Source organism: Geotrypetes seraphini, chromosome 2 (genome assembly GCF_902459505.1).
Source record: "Geotrypetes seraphini chromosome 2, aGeoSer1.1, whole genome shotgun sequence".
Lineage (NCBI taxonomy): Eukaryota > Metazoa > Chordata > Amphibia > Gymnophiona > Dermophiidae > Geotrypetes > Geotrypetes seraphini.
The window spans coordinates 73273922-73293674 of record NC_047085.1 but is presented as its reverse complement, the minus strand read 5'-3'; the positions used below and the strand labels follow the sequence as shown (position 1 = coordinate 73293674).

Genomic DNA, 19753 nt, shown 5'->3' with positions numbered 1-19753 from the left:
GCCCCTCAACAGAGCAGAATTTTCAGAGCGCAAAGCTCGTTTGGGGTGATAGACAGTCATCCTAGCCTTAAAACACTCTGGAATTATTCCATACAAAAATTGATGACAAATCATAACAGTCTTATATTGGACTCATAATGCCACTGACAACCAGTGTAGTTGTTGAAGGGAAGGTGTAATATGAGCATATTTTGGTGCTCCTGTAATCAATCTGGCTGCAGCAATTAGTACCATTTGCAATACCCTATACCTTGTCTTAATCACTCCAAGATACAGGGCACTGAAGTAGTCGAGCCTCGATAAGACTATTGCCTGCACCACAGTGCGGAAGTCAAAAGGGGCCAACATTGATTTTACTCAAAACAATAAATCTATTTGTGCAAAAATGTCTGCACAGTCTTAGCACTTGATGATTCATTGTTAAACCTGAATCAAGTAAAATTCCTAAGATTGTCATTGACTGTCTCACTGAAAGGACGAAAGAGAAAAAGTCTCCCCTGACCCAAAAGAGTGAGGGAGAGAAACAGCCCTGACAAGCACACCTAATAATCTCTGTTGTTTTTTCTTTTTTTGATTATTTCATAATCATCTATTTATTATACATTTTGTTGCTTATATAAGAAGAAAAAATTTTTCTTCTGTTTGTTGCCGGGTTGTTAACCCTTCCTGGTGTTTTTAAACTTCCCAGTGCTTTTTCAACATCACATGTTAATTTTTATGTTGCAGTTTAAAGCTTTAGAGGCGTTTCACTCTGGTCAGCGCCATTTTCAACTTCGCCTTTAGGAGTAAGCTTGCCGTGTCCTTTTGAGAGTGTGCAGTGGAAGCAGAGCTGGTTCCTGAGGAAGGGGGTCATTCCCTCGAAACAAAGCCCCATTGGATGGATCTTATATATGCTGGCTACATGTTTTCTTACTCTGGATTCTTTTGGAGAAGCTAAGTACCACACTACTTGTTTGATCAGCTTGTGACTTTGTTCGGCCTGGATGATTTTGGCCACTGCTGTACCCTCGGGTGAGGGGCAGAGACAGCCCAACCAGCTTACTGTTTTCTCTTTATTTTGTAATTTTCACTTTTAGCACCTAGTTTGTGCACTAATTACTTCACAGAAACTTCATGAGGGAAAGCCCTTTTGGGTGTATGACTGTAACAGCTGGTGCATTAGGCGCCATGTTCCCCACTGTGGGCTGTGAGACTGACGGCCTCCCAATCACTTCAATAACTTATTAGGTGTGATTGTCAGGGCTGTCTCTCTCCCTCACTCCTTTTGGGTCAGAGAAAATTTTTTTTTCCTTCATACTTTTTCAGTACTCCTCTTTTTGGGTTCTTTGTTGCCTAATCACTGAAAGGACTTTATCCATCATCTTTATTTCCTTTGGTGAACTCATCTTGATCAACCTTCCCCACAAACATCAGTTCTGGCTTATCAACATTCAACATCAAGCCTCGCTCTCCCAAACATTCAATGATATTTTCCATATAGTTATTCAAAACTTTTTCCAGTTTCTTTCCCCATACATCTACTGGGAAAAAGAAGATAATGTTGTCTGTATATATTCGATAATCGACCTTCAAGGATTGAAATAATTGACCTATAGTGGCCATTTAAATATTGAAAAGTAGCACGTATAGCGTTGAGCCCTGAGGTACTCCACTTCTTACAACATATTCACCCGATACCTTGCATCCATTCCTAACCTGAAAGGAACAACCTATCAGATAGCTAGAAAACCACTTTAACACTGTACTATTTATTCCCAGATTTTCAAGTCTCAACAACTATCTGTGAAGATCTACAGAGTCAAAAGCTCTGGATACATCTAACGATATCAAGCAATAGGTCACATGTTGATCCATTGCCCTTGACCTAGCATGGATATCCTTATGTTCTTATGTTTAAACATGCTTAAAGAGATGGTTTAGTTACTTCTTAAATTTCAGTACCAACTCCACTTTAGCCAAAGTGAAGGTTCTGGAATGGAACCTGTGGCTGCCAAATACACCTCTCTAACAATTTATCAGAGTATGCATTACAAAACATAATCATCAAATAGACGGATATAAGTGAAATTTTTATGTGAACTGATCAGACCAACCACCTAAGTGCTCAATAGGTCCAAACAACAGTGGCTCATGGGACCATCACAGCACTCAAAACGTCTTATACAACCCAAACCCCTAAAATAAAGCCAAGATACTTACCTGCTTATCAACGGTGTTATTCCATTTCTGCCACTATTTGCTACCCCTTGTACACTGTTACACCATGCTACACTCCCCTGTGAAATGACTCCCCACTTCACAGCACTTGTGATGGTCCTATGAGCCACTGTTGCTTGAACCCATTGAGCATGTAGGTGGTTGGTCTGAGCATTTCACATAAAAATTTCACTTTTATTTGTATATTTGATGATTATATTTTGTAATGCATACTCTGTGATAAATTGTTAGAGAATTATATATTTTTTACAAAGATGGTTTTGTACTATATATTTCCCTATTTGATAATTTCCCAAATACACCTGCCATATAGTAAGCAAAAGAAGTAGAGCCTCTGACCAGCGGTTGTAGAGAAGGATGGCCATGGCGGTGGTAGGGGGTAAGCTGGATAGGTCCATATCTGCGTGCTTTGTGCTGGGAGGAACTTTACTCACACATAACAGTTCGTTCAGTAGCATGTTCAGGACAGGCACTGAGAGGCTATAGGGAAGAGAAAAGGACACAGAGGTTTAGTTTGCATTGTAAATAACCTAAAAAAAAAAAAAATACATGCAGATGTCAAGGACTTTCAAACATTTGCTGCTACTTTGTTGAATATTAGGGTACTAATTACTTGTTTCCAAAACTTTAAAGCAGGGGTTCTTGATCTTTTCTTTGGTTCCCACACCTATTTAACTGAGTAATGAAACCCTCCTATCCCTTCTTAAACCACCTGTCCACTAGTGACTACTGACAAACTACATGTCACCAATTGTTAGCCACTAACAGTACTACCTGTGGATGATACTGTAGGATATTCCATCATTGTCCTTTTAAGAGCTTAAGGCCTGGGTAGGCCTGACACCATTTTACTGGATCCATCTTTTCTGAGACTATGGATTTTGCTTGGCTACAGAGTTCAGCTTGAGAAAGTATGCAGAAGCAAGTTATAAACATGGTAATGATGTCTGTCCTGTTTCTTTATCATCTTGGCTGGACATGCTGTATTAACCTTGGAAAGTGGTACAAGAAGAAGCCTATTTACCCTCCTTGGGTCCCATCCCTGATTGGGATAAATCCTGATTGAAAACCAACAAAAGCCCATGGTTTCCACAGTAAGAAACGGAGAATCAAAAACCAAAAAGACTGTGGAAACCAATGTTCTTGAAATGTCATTTATTGTCATATCAAGTTAAAAGTTCAAGGCAATTACATCCACTCGAGAGCTCATCATTAGATACGGGACCCAACACAGTCCATGTTTCAGTTCACCTGGATCTTCTTCAGGGGTCCACGATTCAGCTCACATGTTTTAAATGGTCAGCAGGATGTATACACCAGCGACATTAAAAATAGAACCAAATACAATTCTCCTTAGACGTGAAGATGCCACAAGTAAGAAAAACAGCAGCTGTTGTGTTCCGTTTCTAACGACGAGCCTTGCCTTGAACTTTTAATCTGAACTTACAAAAAACAACATTTCAAAACATTGTTTTCCAGTCTTTTTGGTAAATCCTGATTGGCCAGGTGGCCACCTGAACATATGACATGTAAACCGGTCTGAGCTCTCCTGGGAGAACGGTATAGAAAATGGAATAAATAAATAAATGAGGGATAAGGAACGGAACCAGAAAGTGAAGAGGGAGTTGGGGGTAGAGAGCTGCACGGGAACGGGGACGACGGGAATCCCGCGGGGATCCCGTAAGTATGCCCCCTAGGGTCGCGGGGATCCCGTGGGGACTCCCCCTAGGGTCGTGAGGATCCTGTGGGGTTCGATGCAACTCAAGCTGCAAGGCTCGTCTTCTTTTTCCTACCTGCTCTGCCGCAGCACACAGCCGACCGGAAGTCTTCCACGATGTCAACGCCGACGTCAGAGGGAGGGCTTAAGCAAAGCCCTCCCTCCCTCCAACGTCAGCGCTGACATCAGGGAAGAAACAGCAAACTTATCTTTAGCTCCATTTCTCTGAGCATATAAATTCACTAACAGTTGTACACAGTTATAAGCAAGTGATCACCCACTATTGAGTGATTATATCATATTGTTTTTGTCATCAATTTTAATCACTCTACTCTCAACTTTTTAGAGAGTTTCTTGCCCTATTTTTGTTTGTTTGACTGAACAATTTATGAACAGCATGTTTGATATTCCTAGAACTGAAATGCATACCTTTTCTCTAGTGTATCCAAGTCCCACTTCAAATGTGCCGCTACTTTCAGAGCCAGTAGTTTTAATGTGCGATTTCTCTTGTTGTCAGCTGGAGGCTGAACCTGGTTCTGTTCATTCACTGAAGGCTTAGAAGCTTGTTCCAAAAACTGAACTATAAGCAAAACTGGTGGAGGGTCTAATAGAAACGAGGGGAAAAAAACGTTAACAAGTTACGATTAAATTATATTCATGCTCAGGGCATGTCTAAAGATGCTGGGGATGGCACACTTAACATTCTTTATACTTTTAGCCAAGATGAATCCAGTGGCAGGTACTCATGGGAGTGATGAGGTGACAAGAACAGAGCACACATATATACAACATAAAAGAGGGAGAAGCTTGTAACAGATTTCTCCTCTTTGCTTTCTAAAAAGGACAATAAAGCTGGCAATGCCTAAGTTCTTATTTAATAAACCTTTGCTTTGCCTACTTATCGAATCTCTTGTCATTTCTCATCTTGATTATTGTAACTCTTTACTCCATGGTTTTACCACAATACCAATTACATCAGTTACAGATATATACAGAACACTTCCATCAAATTAATATACAACACAAAGAAGTTTGATAGTGTGTTACTCCTCTCCTATAAGCTGAGCACTGGTTGACAGTTTGATACTGGATTGTTTATAAAATTCTTGTTTTAACCTTCCAAATCTTCTGGTCTGACTTTCCTCTCTTCTTAGTCAAGTATCTCATTCTCATCACTCTCTACGTTCTTCCCATCAGCATCTTCTTATTGTCCCCTCCTTCCTTCAGATCTGTTCACACTGTACCAGAAGTTCCCAGAACCTCTGTCTTTTCTATTCTTGCTTATACTCCCTGGAATGTTATCCACCCCCCGTATCTACAAACTGAACTTTCAGCTCTTAGATTTAAGGCTCTACTTAAAACTCAGGTTTTCTCCAAGGCATTCTCCATAACTTAAATAATTTCAGGCTCTCCTCACTAGTTTCAGCAATAATTTTCCCTTCACTGTCTTGTTTCTTTTCCACTACCCTCCTCGCCCCTTATTAAAGCATAGTTCTCCTCCTTCATTGATATTTTCCCTATGTATCCTTAAATTCATTTTATAGCTCTCTCCCCCCTTTTCCAAATCAATTTCAGAATTATTAGTAAACAGCTTAGATAATTTTTATTTGCGGCACACTAATAAATGTGAACTGTGAACTATGCTATCTCGACTGTTGGGGTGAGTACTTCAACAATCATTCCATACATCTATGAAATCAATTAATCTACTTCTTAGATCTCCCAGGCATATGTCAATTCACATTATCAACAAGTCAGAAATAGGGAAAAGCAATGTTATGCTGAACTACAGACCCCTAAGGGCATACTATGGTATGGTATGTTCTAGGGAAAGAAACTAGGAAAAGGGAGCCACTTATGTACCTTGACAATTTAGTATTTGTTCTGAACTTGTTGTAATCTATCTAGCAGCATAAGTGACTCCCCCCCCCCCCCCCCCAACTGTGAATAAGATTGAAAGATTAGGTTCTTACTTGGATAATCTACTTTCAGTTAATCTACTATGGATTTCGTACGTGAGGTGATTTATCCTTTCCTGCGAACTGGCTTGCAGAGAGAGAATACTTACAGCCTTGAGCACCTCCCCAGTCCACACCTTAGTTTAGTCCCAAAGCAATCGAGCTCCACTGGAACAAAAGACAAAAGAGGACGGGAAGTGGAAACTCCCCACAAACAACAAGGCATTCTGGTCTGTTCTGTAACTTAAAAACCAAGAATTAGAAGAAAATATCATAACAATTGAAACACAACCGTAGAGAAACAAAGGTTCTCTTCAGAAAAGCACCTGCAGCTCCAAGATTCGCAGGGCCAAAATAATTGCCACCAGAAACACAGTCTTAACTGCGAGATCCAAAGGAAATGCACCCTTGAGGGGCTCATACAGAGCCTTAGAGAGACCCTTCAGAACAATGTTAAAGGTTCTAGGTTGGTCTGAAAGGAATGCTGCAGAGGAGGCCTTACCCAGAGAGCTCCCTGGAGGAATCTGGTCACATCAGGATGAGCCATCAGAGAGGACCTGCGATTGTGAGTCAAGAAACAAGGGAGATCAGATACCTGCACCATGTAACCACTGACTGCCCAGTGACCTCTTCTTCATCTGTACGCTGTAATTCGCTGTCTGTGCAGCTAATCTTTACTGTGAACCGCCTAGAAGTCGCAAGATTATGGCAGTATAGAAAAAAATAAAGTTATTATTATTATTATTAAGAGAAGTCACAGCGGCGGCGGCCAAAAAAGCAAACAGGATGCTAGGAATTATTTAAAAAGGGATGGTTAACAAGACTAAGAATGTTATAATACCCCTATAATGCTCCATGGTGCGACCTCATCTGGAGTATTGCATTCAATTCTGGTCTCCTTATCTCAAGAAAGATATAGCAGCACCAGAAAAGGTTCAAAGAAGAGCGACCAAGATGGTACAGGTGATGGAACTCCTCTCGTATGAGGAAAGACTAAAACAGTTAGGGCTCTTCAGCTTGGAAAAGAGACGGCTGAGGGAAGATCTGATTGAAGTCTACAAAATCCTGAGTGGAGTAGAGCGGGTACAAGTGGATCGATTTTTCACTCCGTCAAAAATTACAAAGACTAGGGGACACTCGATGAAGTTACAGGGAAATACTTTTAAAACCAATAGGAGGAAATTTTTTTTCACTCAGGGAATAGTTAAGCTCTGGAACACATTGCCAGAGGATGTTGTAAGAGCGGATAGCGTAGCTGGTTTTAAGAAAGGTTTGATCAAGTTCCTGGAGGAAAAGTCCATAGTCTGTTATTGGGAAAGACTTGGGGGAATCCACTGCTTGCCCTGTATCAGTAGCATGGAATATTGCTACTCCTTGGGTTTTGGCCAGGTACTAGTGATCTGAATTGGCCACCGTGAGAACGGGCTACTGGGCTTGATGGACCATTGATCTGACCCAGTATGGCTATTCTTATGTTCTTTCTCCAGCACAGCCTATAGAAAAGCCAGAATGACTGAAATGGAACCCTGACATGGCTCCACCTGGTAATTAGCACCATTACTGAAAAGCCCACTAGGCTTTCGCATAGGCCGCCAGAGTAGAGAGCTTCTTTGCCTGAAGCAGTGTGGCAATAACCACGTTGGAATATCCCTTATGAACTAGCACCGAATACTCAAGAGCTATGCCACAAGACTAAAGCATTGTGGATTCTCCACAGGGACTGGCCCCTGTCTGAGAAGATCGCAATGAAACAACAGCCTTTCACCTTTGTCTTGCTGAAGATGAACCAGGTGCACATACCAAGGCCGGTGAGGCCAATCCGGAGTCACTAGAATCACAAGGCCCAGATGAGATGCAATCTGGCAGATGACTCTGCCCAAAAACAAACAGGAGAAACTGCCTTCACAACAGTGAAAAGCACAAAAGCAACAACGAAGGAGACTAGATGATGCTCAATCATTTTATTTAATATCAGACTTGACACGATGACTCTGCCCACCATAGACCAAGGAAGGAAAACATCTAACCCTGAGCTTCCCAGTTCCACTCTTCAACTGAAGAGGTGCCTGGCCTTAGCATTCTTGGCCGAAGCCATCAAATCCATCACTAGTCTGCCCCAATACTGCACAATTAGATCGAACACCCTGCATGTGAACAACCAATCTCCTGGGTTCAGGAACTGTCGATTTAGAAGAAAGTCAACCTGAACATTTTCCACACCAATGATGTGGGCAAGGAAAGAGCCCGAAGGGGGACTTCCACCCACCAAAAAAGCATATGAGCTTCCAGATGCAAGGGAGCACTCCTTGTGCCTCCTTGCCTGTTCATGTATGCCATTGCCATGGCGTTGTCGGAGAACACTTTTATAGCTTTTCCCTCTAGGACACTTCTCAGAGCCTGAAGAGCTAAACGAATGGCTCTGAGCTCCAGATAATTTATGGACCACTTCTCTTGATGGGGAGTCTACTGGCCCTGAACCAAGTGATCCCTGCAATGAGCTCCCCAGCTGAAGAAGCTGGCATAGGTCGAGAGAGTCGTCGTTCTGAGATCTGAAGAGGCATACCCTGGAGCTGCAACTAAAGAGGATACTTCTGCAGAAATCACCGGGACTAAAGAGAGTTCTATAAGGGTCGCATATGGGCTATGGCCCAGGAAACAACCTCCAGTATGGCTACCATGGAGCCCAGCACCTGAAGGTAATGCCAAGCCATTGGAGATTGCATGTCTATTATACCCCGGATCTGGCTCTGGAGCTTCCGTTTGTGTGGCTTGGGAAGAAACACTCGGCTGCAAGCCGTGTTGAAGAGAATGCCCAGGTTCTCCAGGCTCTGGGTGGGTTCCAGGTGGCTCTTCCTGAAGCTGACAATCTAGCCCAAACTCTGGAACTGGTTTACAACTTGCCACAACACCAGTTCACACTTCTGTCTGGACAGTGCCCCCAATTAACCAGTTGTCCAGATAAGGATGAACCTGAATCCCCATGCACCAGGGGTGAGCTGCCACCACCACCATAACTCGGTGAACTTGCAGATGGCTGTTGCCAGTCCAAATGGGAGAGCCGCAAACTGGAAATGCCACTGAAGTACGTGGAACCACAGATATTTTTTGTGGTCCGGTAAGATGGGAATATGCAGATATGCTTCCTTGAGGTCCAGGGAGGCTAGAAACTCTCCCGGAGCCACAGCCATGATGAGCGAATAGGCTGTCTTCATGTGAAAACATGGGACTTTCAGAAATGCATTTACTGCCTTGAGATCCAAAATGGGCCTCCAGTCCTTTGTATCTTTCTTTGGCATGATGAAGTGGCTGGAGTATCTGCCTGAGCCCAGTCAGAGTCAGGGACAAGTTCTATGGCATGAATGTCTAAAAAAGTCTCTGGAGAATGGCTCAGACTCTGATCTCATTTTCCAGCCATCCAGTAGGAATCGAGGAACAGATCCATGGGAGGGTGATAAAACTCTATCTTGTGATCCTCTCTGATAACCAGAACTCATAGGCCCTAGATTTTCTCCCACTCTCCCAGAAACACCAACAACCCCAATATGCAGGAGCAGGTCTGGCAGCCTGACATCAGTGAGTCTTTTTAGATGAGTTGAGACGGGACCCAGCAGTCTGCTGGTGCCTGGTGTTGCTGAAACACTGCTGGTAATCTTGGACAGGGCTGTGCCGATGAATCCTGGTAGTACTGTCAAGAGCAGTGGGAAGGATGAAAGTACCCCATCTCTCAACCAAGCAGCCGGCAAGGCCTGTTCTCCGGCAAGGACTTAGGGCAGCAATCCGCTACACTGGCCATAAGATCATCAAGATCCTTACCAAAAAGAATCTGCCCCTTAAAGGGCAGTCTGTTCAAGGTATCCTTGGACACAGAGTTGCCTGCCTACTGATGGATCCAGAGCATCCTGCAAGCTGAAACTGCATAATTAGACACCTTGCTCATGACCCTGATAAGGTCGTAAAGAGCATTTGCCACATAATTTACACCTTCTTATACGAGATGAGGGCAGGTGACCTTCTCTGCCAAAAGAGTCCAGGTGCAACTAGGTGTGGCAGGCCCTCATAGCAAAAGAAGTGGCAGCAGCCCTGATCCCCAGATCCAGGGTCTCAAATTGATTCTTAAGTACCATATCCGCCCTGCGGTGCTGCTGCGGTCCTGCGCATCCTTCAGCATAACGGCTCCTTTGCTCGAGAGAGCAAAGGCCTGAGCAACCACTGAATCCATCTTCGCCTGGGCAAAGAGCTGTTGGAACTCAGGTGCCATGGTATAAAGTTTAGCCATGGCCTTAGCAACCCGCAATAACCCCCTCCAGGATCTCCCACCATTCTGTGACCAGGGCAGTAATATCCGGATGAGCCAGAAAGAAGGAAGTCTGGACATTAATACCACTCGTGACCATGCACTTGGAAGTGGGGGGGCTTCATCTCCAGTTTCAACTCCGACACCACCTCAGAAATAAAGTGGCGGACAGAGACAGACCTGAAAAGGCAGCAAACTTGAGGATCATCCCCTTCATCAAGAACCAAGGAGGCCTCACAATTGTTGAGCCCAAACTGGGGACCAGAGTCATCCAGGACTGAATCAGAATCCTGGGACAAAAATGGAATGAAGTCAGACATGCCATCATGCCCATCGAGATCCAAAAGGTCATTGGAGACAAGGGCCGGCTTTTTTTTTGAGAAGCAGACACTGGAGAAGATGCTCCCTGGGTCAAAGGCTGTTTGCCCACAGGCTGCGCCCCCTGTCCTGGACATGTCAGAAAGGCTCTTCACATAAGATTTACAAATTCTGGGGAGAAGCCTGGTACAGAGGAAGTAAATGAAGCCTGCAAGTACTCCAGCTGAGCACTCGCTGGGTCTCCAGATGCCACGTGCCTCCACTTCGAATCATGTGAAAAAGGTCCCATGAAATATGTTTTTCCCATCTCCCAGACCTATAGCGGTTCACCAATCCTGGAGGACAAGGATGAGGCTACGCTTGAGGCTCCCACCTCTCCCTCATGTGTGTTATGGCACACAGTACACAGATGCTCTTCCGCCAGTAACTTGGCATAAATTTTGACATGAATCTGCATACTCAACCCCTGAGAAATCCATCCAAGCTGATTGGGAGCAAAATTGTGGGAAGATTAGGCAGATGTAGGCTTAAAAAAAAAAAAAAGACAGTTTAAAATCCAAGATGGCTACTACCAGTAAAATAGCACTAAACATGGCCCATGGAAATTTTTTTTTAAGTGCATAAACATAGAAATGGGTCATTCCACACCAACTGTACAAATTTTCAGAATGATCCCCACCTTACCATCTACAATTTCAATGTTATGGTAAGGGTGGGAGGGAAGGGGTTAAATTTTATGTATTACTGTTAAATATGAAAGAAATTCAAGTGATGTACTTAATTTCAATTGTCAATTTATTGATACACTTGTAAGATGTAAAAATGAATAAAGATTATAAAAAAAAAAAAAAAAAGAAACATGGGTACATAGATGCTCTGGCTTGAAAAACTAAGCCCTGCAAAGTTTCAACTTCGAAAACATGAAATTCATGTAGTAAGAGGTGCCTAAGTAGAGGCCCTAAAACTTTTGTGTGTGTCATAAAAACAAATGGGCAACTTCAAGGACCTCCTGTACACAGAATTTTGCTAACATCAATCTGAAATTTAATCTACATGTACAACATTTTGTACTTAATAAGCTTTTAGAGTTTCAAGTCTAGGCTAAGTGCTCTTCTAATGCCTCAATTTGCTATTTTTTGGCTTCATCTTTTGGGTGCCATAGATTTATAACAAATTTAAATGGTTTCTCCTCGCTTGGTACACCTGCTGAACTACTGATTGTTATACATCTGTGAAAATTTCAAGGTCTGCTTTTGTTTATTTGCAAAGATATTGCAAGTCAAACAGAGCGGCAAAAATATTAATAACAAATTTTACCCATTTTTGAAGCCTTGTATTTTAGTTTTGACATCAGCAATCACTTTGGTTCAAAAAGCATTGCATAGAGCAACGTTTTCTCTACCAAATATCAAATTTTCAGGAGGACGTTTTTTTGTATAGGGAAGAAATTTGCAATTGCATTATGATAGTCACATCAGTGTACACTTCTCCCTCCGTATTCATGGTGGATGTGGGCGGAACATAGTCGTGAATATGGAAAAACCACAAATAACTTTTTATATCTTATTCACGTTTTTTTGTAACAGCCAGCGTTTTTACTATTGAAACCACAAATAACTTTTCAACTGTTATTCACAATTTTCAGGCTGATAGCAGGCAAGCAGCGATTCCCAGCGATTTTCAGGGTAATAGCGATTTTCTCTATGCATGCTGGGAAGCGTTTCTCTCTCTGGACACTGGGAAGCAGTGTTTTTCTCTGTGCACACCGGGAAGCTGGGAAGCAATGATTTTGAAGGTGAAAGATTTGAAGTAGCGATTTTGTGGGAGAAAACATGGAAGCAGCGATTTTCAGAGTGAATGTTGGTAAGCGCTAAACTTTTTTATCGGTACAGTAAAGGAAAAGGAACTTTAGTCATGACGTAATTTTTTTGGGCGGAGTCAGCATACGAAAAATCGCGAATAAGTGAAACCGCGAGTGCAGAAACCGCGAATATGGAGGGAGAAGTGTAACTAACTATTTAAAAGTATTAATTGTATTTGTCATTGGAGGGTTCTTCAAACATTCAAGTTGAATTATGAAAGAACTTTACATCACACATAACTGAAAACTAGAGGGGCTCTAAACTCTCTCGCTAAGGTGGGAGGAGTTTGTGCTCAGAAAAGTATAAGGATTTCTGCAACTCCAGGATTACAGGAAGGGATTGAACACCTAGGTCCTATACAGAAGTGGGCCTACACTCGCCCAAACTAAACCCGATTCTGTAATCGATGTCCATGTTGCAGACGCCGGTACAGAATCGGGTTTGTTTAGATGTGGCTGGTATACTTAATTGCGGCAAGGGTTCTCCCTGCCGCGATTAGTATAGCGGCCGCAGCTACGACCGCCAGGCTCCCCTCTCCCCCCTGACAATCGCGGCAGGAGGGTGCCCAACCCCTTCTTCCCACAGAAGGAGGGTGCTCAACCCTTCCTGCCAGTAGTCAGTGGGGTGCCTCTAACCGCTAATGCCAGCACAAACTAAGCATGCTTGGGGAGTGCAAGAGTTGTGGTTGAAACCATGCCGCTATCTTCCTCGCTCCTGAGGAAATATATATAAGGGGATAACTCAGGCAGCAGATTTCTTCATCTGGCGGGGCTTTGAATACCCCACCAGCTACTGAACAGGTACTGCTGCTTTGAAAGGAGCCAGACCTCCCAGAGCTGCCACCCCAAGATCTAAGTCATTCCCCCACCCCTATCCCCAGGTCCAACTCCTTCCGTCCCTTCACCCCTGGACCCAGGTCTCTCCCTCCCCCAGGTCCAACTCTCTCTCCCCTTTCAGCACCCCCCCCCCCGTTTAATTCTGTCTCTCTTCCCTCTTCCTCCAGCCCCCTCTCAGCCCTGGCCCGGCCACAGATCTAACCCCCTTTTGGCCCTGGCCTGGTTCTCATAGTTCCCTCCCTTCTGCTTGCACTGTCTAGTATTTCCTTCCCCAGAACCAATGATACTGCCCCTCCCACTCCCAGACCCAATGCAGCTTGTCCTTCTCTTCCACATACCCCACCCCAGTCTAACTACCTTTAAATCGCAGTCTTCAGCCTTTCAGGCCAGCAGCAGCCCTAAAGAAAAGCTATCTGCAGCCTGCACCCCATCTTCCCTCTGACCCACCCCTTTTCTGTACCATTCTTAATAGTTGACTTAGAGTTTATATTCGGCATAGAGATACATAGGAGATGGAGATGTTGGATCCAGGAACCAGAAGGGAGTGATAGAATGATCCCTAACAATGTTTTTTTATTTAGCAGAAACTTTGAATCTGTGTTGGAGATTTCTTCTTTCCAGCAAATCATAATCAACTTTTTTCTAGCTTCTTCTAGATGGCCCAAGATTCGCAGAAGGCCTCAAGCAAAATTAGGTTCTCTTGCGGACATTCTACAGTTTAAAACTGAAATGCTTGAAGAAAGGTGACTTATGATTTTGACAAATTTTCCAATTCTAGGGGAGTAAAGGGTGAGGCACAAACATTTTTAAATAACTAGCAATGCCACTACCCCAATCAACTTTTATAGCCAATCAAAAAAAAAAAAATAGCTTACCAGGTGAGGACTTCTGCAAATGCTTTTCAAGCAAGGACTCTTCCAAGAGAAATTCAAACCAAGATGTTTGAGGTGGTGTGCAAGGCCGGCTACAGATCACTGCCTCACGGTCAGCAGCTTCAACACTCATTTTCCTTTCCTGTTCTTATGCCAAAAGGAAACCCTTGGCTCACTTTCTTCTATAATCTGTTATGCAAAGTTGTTATAAATTAGATTCAGCATTGTACAAATACTCCAATTACAGGGAAAATATAAATTAGGAAAGACTGCAAGAATAAATGTTACAGCAAATTACTACTAGTGAATATATGATTTTTATTTTCATTTAACACAGTAACTACCAGCAAATAAAAGCTATTTTCAGGCTATCGCTGCCTGTCCCACTTTTGCAACATGGCCTATATATTCTTGAATTGTGTCATTGCTCAGTAGCTAAATTATTCCAAGCAGCTACCAGCCTCTACTAAAGGAGTACCGTATTTTCACGTAGATAACGCGCACCCGTGTAAAACGCGCACACGGTTATAGTGCGCGGAAAACACAAATTTATGTACAGAAATTTTTATATACCGCGCACACCCGTATACTGCGCATGCTGCCCGACTCTCCCGTCGCCGCCCAACTCTCCTTTCGCTCGCCCCGACTCTCCTCTGGCCACCCCGACTCTCCTCTCCCCCTTGAAGTCCTGTCCCCACCCTGAAAGCCTGATGCCCCCCCCCGACGTCTGATTCACCCCCCCCGCAGGACCGCTCGCACGCACTCCCACCCGCACCCCCACCCTGAAAGACCGCTCGCACCCCCACAGCCTCCCGACCCCCCCCCCATCATGTAGAAGCTCCTACCGGTGTCCTGCTGCTTTCTCTTGGGGTCCCGGCCCTTCCGTGAGCCCTGCGCCTGCGTTGCTTCCACTTCCAGCGGTTCGCCCTTTCTCTAACGTCAATCCCTCTTGCCCCGCCGACTCCCCGACACGATCGGGGCAAGAGGGAGCTCAAGCCCTCTTGCCCCAGCCAATCGCGGCACCCCCGACACGATCGGGGCAAGAGGGAGCTCAAGCCCTCTTGCTCCAGCCAACCGCTGCACCTCCGACACGATCGGGGCAAGAGGGAGCTCAAGCCCTCTTGCCCCAGCCAACCGCGGCACCCCCGACACGATCGGGGCAAGAGGGAGCTCAAGCCCTCTTGCCCCCCCCCGACACGATCGGGGCAAAAGGGAGCCCAAGCCCTCTTGCCCCGCCGATTCCCCGACTCCCTGACAATATCGGGCCAGGAGGGAGCCCAAACCCTCCTGGCCACGGCGACCTCCTACCCCCACCCCGCACTACATTACGGCAGGAGGGATCCCAGGCCCTCCTGCCCTCGACGCAAACCCCCCTCCCCCAACGACCGCCCCCCCAAGAACCTCCGACCGCCCCCCCAGCCGACTCGCGACCCCCCTGGCCGACCCCCACGACACCCCCACCCCCCTTCCCCGTACCTTTGTGTAGTTGGCCGGACAGACGGGAGCCAAACCCGCCTGTCCGGCAGGCAGCCAACGACGGAATGAGGCCGGATTGGCCCATCCGTCCCAAAGCTCCGCCTACTGGTGGGGCCTAAGGCGCCTGGGCCAATCAGAATAGGCCCTGGAGCCTTAGGTCCCTCCTGGGGGCGGGGCCTGAGGCACATGGGCCCAACCCGACCATGTGCCCAAGGCCCCTCCCCCAGGAGGGACATAAAGCTCCCGGGCCTATTCTGATTGGCCCAGGCGCCTTAGGCTCCACCAGTAGGCGGAGCTTTGGGACGGATGGGCCAATCCGGCCTCATTCCGTCGTTGGCTGCCTGCCGGACAGGCGGGTTTGGCTCCCGTCTGTCCGGCCAACTACACAAAGGTACGGGGAAGGGGGGTGGGGGTGTCGTGGGGGTCGGCCATGGGGGTCGCGGGTCGGCTGGGGAGGCGGTCGGAGGTTCTTGGGGGGGGCGGTCGTTGGGGAGAGGGGGGTTTGCGTCGAGGGCAGGAGGGCCTGGGATCCCTCCTGCCCGTAATGTAGTGCGGGGTGGGGGGTCGCCGTAGCCAGGAGGGTTTGGGCTCCCTCCTGGCCCGATATTGTCGGGGAGTTGGGGAGTCGGCGGGGCAAGAGGGCTTGGGCTCCCTTTTGCCCCGATCGTGTCGGGGGGGAGGCAAGAGGGCTTGAGCTCCCTCTTGCCCCTATCGTGTCGGGGGTGCCGCCGTTGGCTGGGGCAAGAGGGCTTGAGCTCCCTCTTGCCCCGATCGTGTCAGGGGTGCCGCGGTTGGCTGGGGCAAGAGAGCTTGAGCTCCCTCTTGCCCCGATCGTGTCGGGGAGTCGGCGGGGCAAGAGAGCTTGACGTTAGAGAAAGGGCGAACCGCCGGAAGAGGAAGCAGCAGGCGCAGGGCTCACAGAAGGGCCAGGACCGCCAAGAGGAAGCAGCAGGACACCGGTAGGAGCTTCTACATGAGGGGGGGTCGGGAGGCTGTGGGGGTGCGAGCGGTCCTTCAGGGTGGGGGTGCGGGTGGGAGTGCGTGCGAGCGGTCCTTCGGGGTGGGGGTGCGGGTGCGTGCGAGCGGTCCTGCGGAGGGGGGGTGAATCGGACGTGGGGGGGAACTATGTAAAAAAAATTTTATATAGCGCGCTCACGCGTATACCGTGCAAGGTTATGCACGGTTTGTAAAAACACGTATAACGCACGCGTTATATGCGTGAAAATACGGTACTTCCTATGATCAATCCAATAGCATATCAAGAACCTCTTGTCTAAGGAAAATGTTGCACTTTGTATTTCATATACAACGTATACTCCTGGCAGAATTCTGTTTGACTGCACAACACAGAATTTCCACAGAATTGCACAGTCACGCAGAATTCCGCTTTTCTGAACAGAATCTTCTTCCCCTCCCCTCACTGCCCTTCTCCTACCCATCACTCTACCCTCAAACCTTCTCCAGCCACAGTGCCTTCTCCTTTTTTATTTCTGCACATCCTACCCTACTGTACCTACTTCAAAAACCCACTGTATGAGAGAGAGAAAGCCCAAGCGGGACTGGAAGTACAGAGCTGACATCATTTCCAGCAAGGCAGATGAGCTGGGAAGGAGTAGGATCCCTACTACTATTACTTATTATTTCTATAGCACTGAAAGGCATGCGCAGTGCTGTACATTCTAACACACAATAGACAGTTCCTGGTCAGAAGAGCTTACAATCTAATTTAGACAGGACATTTCAGGGTTGGGGAGATTATAGTGGGTATAGGTATCTGACAGCAGTGAGGGGGAGTTAAAAGTTGAAAGCAGTTTCAAAAAAGTGCTTTCAACTCTTAACTCCCACTCACTGCTGTCAGATGTTAGAGATCTCTACCTACTTGGAGTCACTTAATGGGTGGTAGCTGATTTGAAGGTCATGCTCCTCCCATTCTCACTGTCTTTCAATTCACATTTTGGGTTAGAAACAATTCATCAGTAATGGCACGGTTGCCACAGCATGGGTTGTATATACTAGCTTTGGTCTTTACTTCCATTTACCATCAGTAAGTTAGGTCCTTCAGGATAGCCCTAATGATTCTGAATATGAGAGAGATTTGTGTACAATGGAAACAGTAGGCATGTAGATCTCTCGTGTGAATATTATTTGGGATATCCAGAAGACCTGGCTCAGTAGTATCCTCAAGAATTAAGAAGTGAAGACCCTTTAGAAAGATTTTTTTCTTTTTTTACAAGCATAAGGTGGCAATGTTTTGGGTCCAACAAGGCCCCTTTAGCCAGGTTGGTATCTGCTAAGACCCGCTGAAGCAATGCCATAGGGAGAGAGAGAGAGCTGTGATAGGAGAGGAGGCATAGGAGTGGAGAGAAGAGAGTGATATTGCATGAGGAGAGAAGAAAAAATGTTGGCACATAATAATGGAGAAAGGGAGAGAAGCTGCATGGGGGAGGGGAAAGGATAGAAAAGTTTGACCTAGGGCACAAGGCAGTAAGAGAGAAGGATGGTGGAGGGAAGGAAACAGAATATGGCAATAGAAGGGAGAAAGGGAGAGAATGCTGTAAGGGGTGAGAGGAAAGAAAGATACTGGACCCAGGGCACAGGGGAGGAAGATAGAGAGATGTTGGACATGGGGGTGGACAAGAGGGAGGGAGAAATATACAAGAGGTGGAGATGGGAAAAAGAGGGAGATGTTGGATCCAGGAGACAGGATGTGATAGAATGATGCCTGACAAAGGGAGTGAAGGAAGAGAGTAGGAGAAATGCTGGACCGTGGGGGACAGTGTAAGAGGAAAGAGATAAAGGACAGGGAGACATCAGGCTATGAGGGCGCAGAGGGAAGAAGAGGGAGTTGATGCTGAGCTATAAGGGTGAAGGAAGGAAGATGCTGAGAATGATAGAACCCTGAGGGAGAGGCCAGGAGGAGAATGAGGGGGGTGGCAAGGACAGAGATAGGAGGATAGTTATTACAGATAATAGAAATCTGGTAATGGGGAGTACATTGAAGATGAAAGGGAATGGGGGACTGAGGAAGGAACAAGATGGAGAATGACAGAGAAGATGGAAATTTGATAGGTTGCTGAAAAAAAAGAACAGGAAGAGAAGAAGGATGAGAGAGGCAGAAAAGAGCTACTGCTACCACTACTACTATTTATCATTTCTATAGCACTGAAAGATGTATGCAGTGCTGTACATTTAACAGTCCCTGCTCAGAAGAGCTAACAATCTAATTTGACAGACAGGACATCTCAGGGTTGGGGAGAAAAACAGAATGATCAATATGTCTGAGGAAGATGCAGTGAGGGAACAGATAGGAGAGAGGAAAAAGACAAATTGAGAGCAGCTGCTTGAAGGAGAATTAGCAGACAACAGACAGGAAAGCAGAAAAAAAGAAACTGAAAAAACAAAACATCCAGACAACAAAGGTAGAGAGAAAGCATTTTATTTTGAATGTTTTAAATGGAAATGTGGATAATAATTAGCAAAAATATTGTTTAAATTTTGACAAATTAACTTGCAGAATTTGCTAATTTGTACACAGAATTTTGAATTTTTTGCACAGAATTCCACTAGGAGTAAATGAAACAAAAGCATAAAGATCTATTTTCAGTAGCAAAGCTGTCACATAAATAAAAGAAAAATGGCATTTAAAGTTATGCAGATTTTCACTATGTATACAGATTTTATTTTATATTTTTACACACACACACACACACACACATATTAGGGCTGATCATTTAACACGGTAATAACACGATTAACGTGTTAACTGTTTAACGTAGTTAAATATTTTTAACAAGATTAATACGGGCCTTGATGCTCGAAGCCCCTTCACCACAGGCAAAAAATACCTTAGTGGGAGAGATTTTTTTTTTTTTTTTAATTAGCTATGCTCAGTATAATATGCAAATTATATGCACACTATTGTGCAGAGAATCCCCTGTAAAAGGAAGGAGGAACTGTGCCTGGTGCTTGTTCAGAAGAGCAAGCACTAGGCACAGTTGTTCCTCCACTCCCATCCTTCCTGTCAACAAAAAACATGTTATAAAGTGAATAGAGACAAAGATCTCAATATGGTACAGTATATTTTGGAAGAAAGGTGGGAAAGGGGAGATATGATAGAGATGTTTAAATACCTCCATGACATCAATGCATAGCAGGCAAATCTTCCAAATGAAAGGAAACTCTGTAATGAGGGGGCATAGAATG

At 45.3% G+C, this 19753-nt stretch overlaps 1 protein-coding gene across 4 annotated transcripts in view; it reads right to left on the bottom strand.

Annotated features, from left to right (window-relative positions):
* INTS8 (integrator complex subunit 8) overlaps nt 1–19753 on the bottom strand; it is a 220343-nt gene that overhangs the window by 194812 nt on the left and 5778 nt on the right. For all 4 annotated transcript variants that reach the window (XR_004538293.1, XR_004538292.1, XM_033933169.1 and 1 more), the window contains exons 2-4: nt 14078–14263; nt 4364–4538; nt 2557–2697 (exon numbers count right to left, since the gene is read on the bottom strand). Coding sequence is in view for 2 of the 4 variants with exons in the window: in XM_033933169.1 (XP_033789060.1) it covers nt 2557–2697; nt 4364–4538; nt 14078–14207 (446 nt within the window). In the remaining 2 variants the exon portion in view is untranslated. The remainder of the gene's footprint in view (nt 1–2556; nt 2698–4363; nt 4539–14077; nt 14264–19753) is intronic.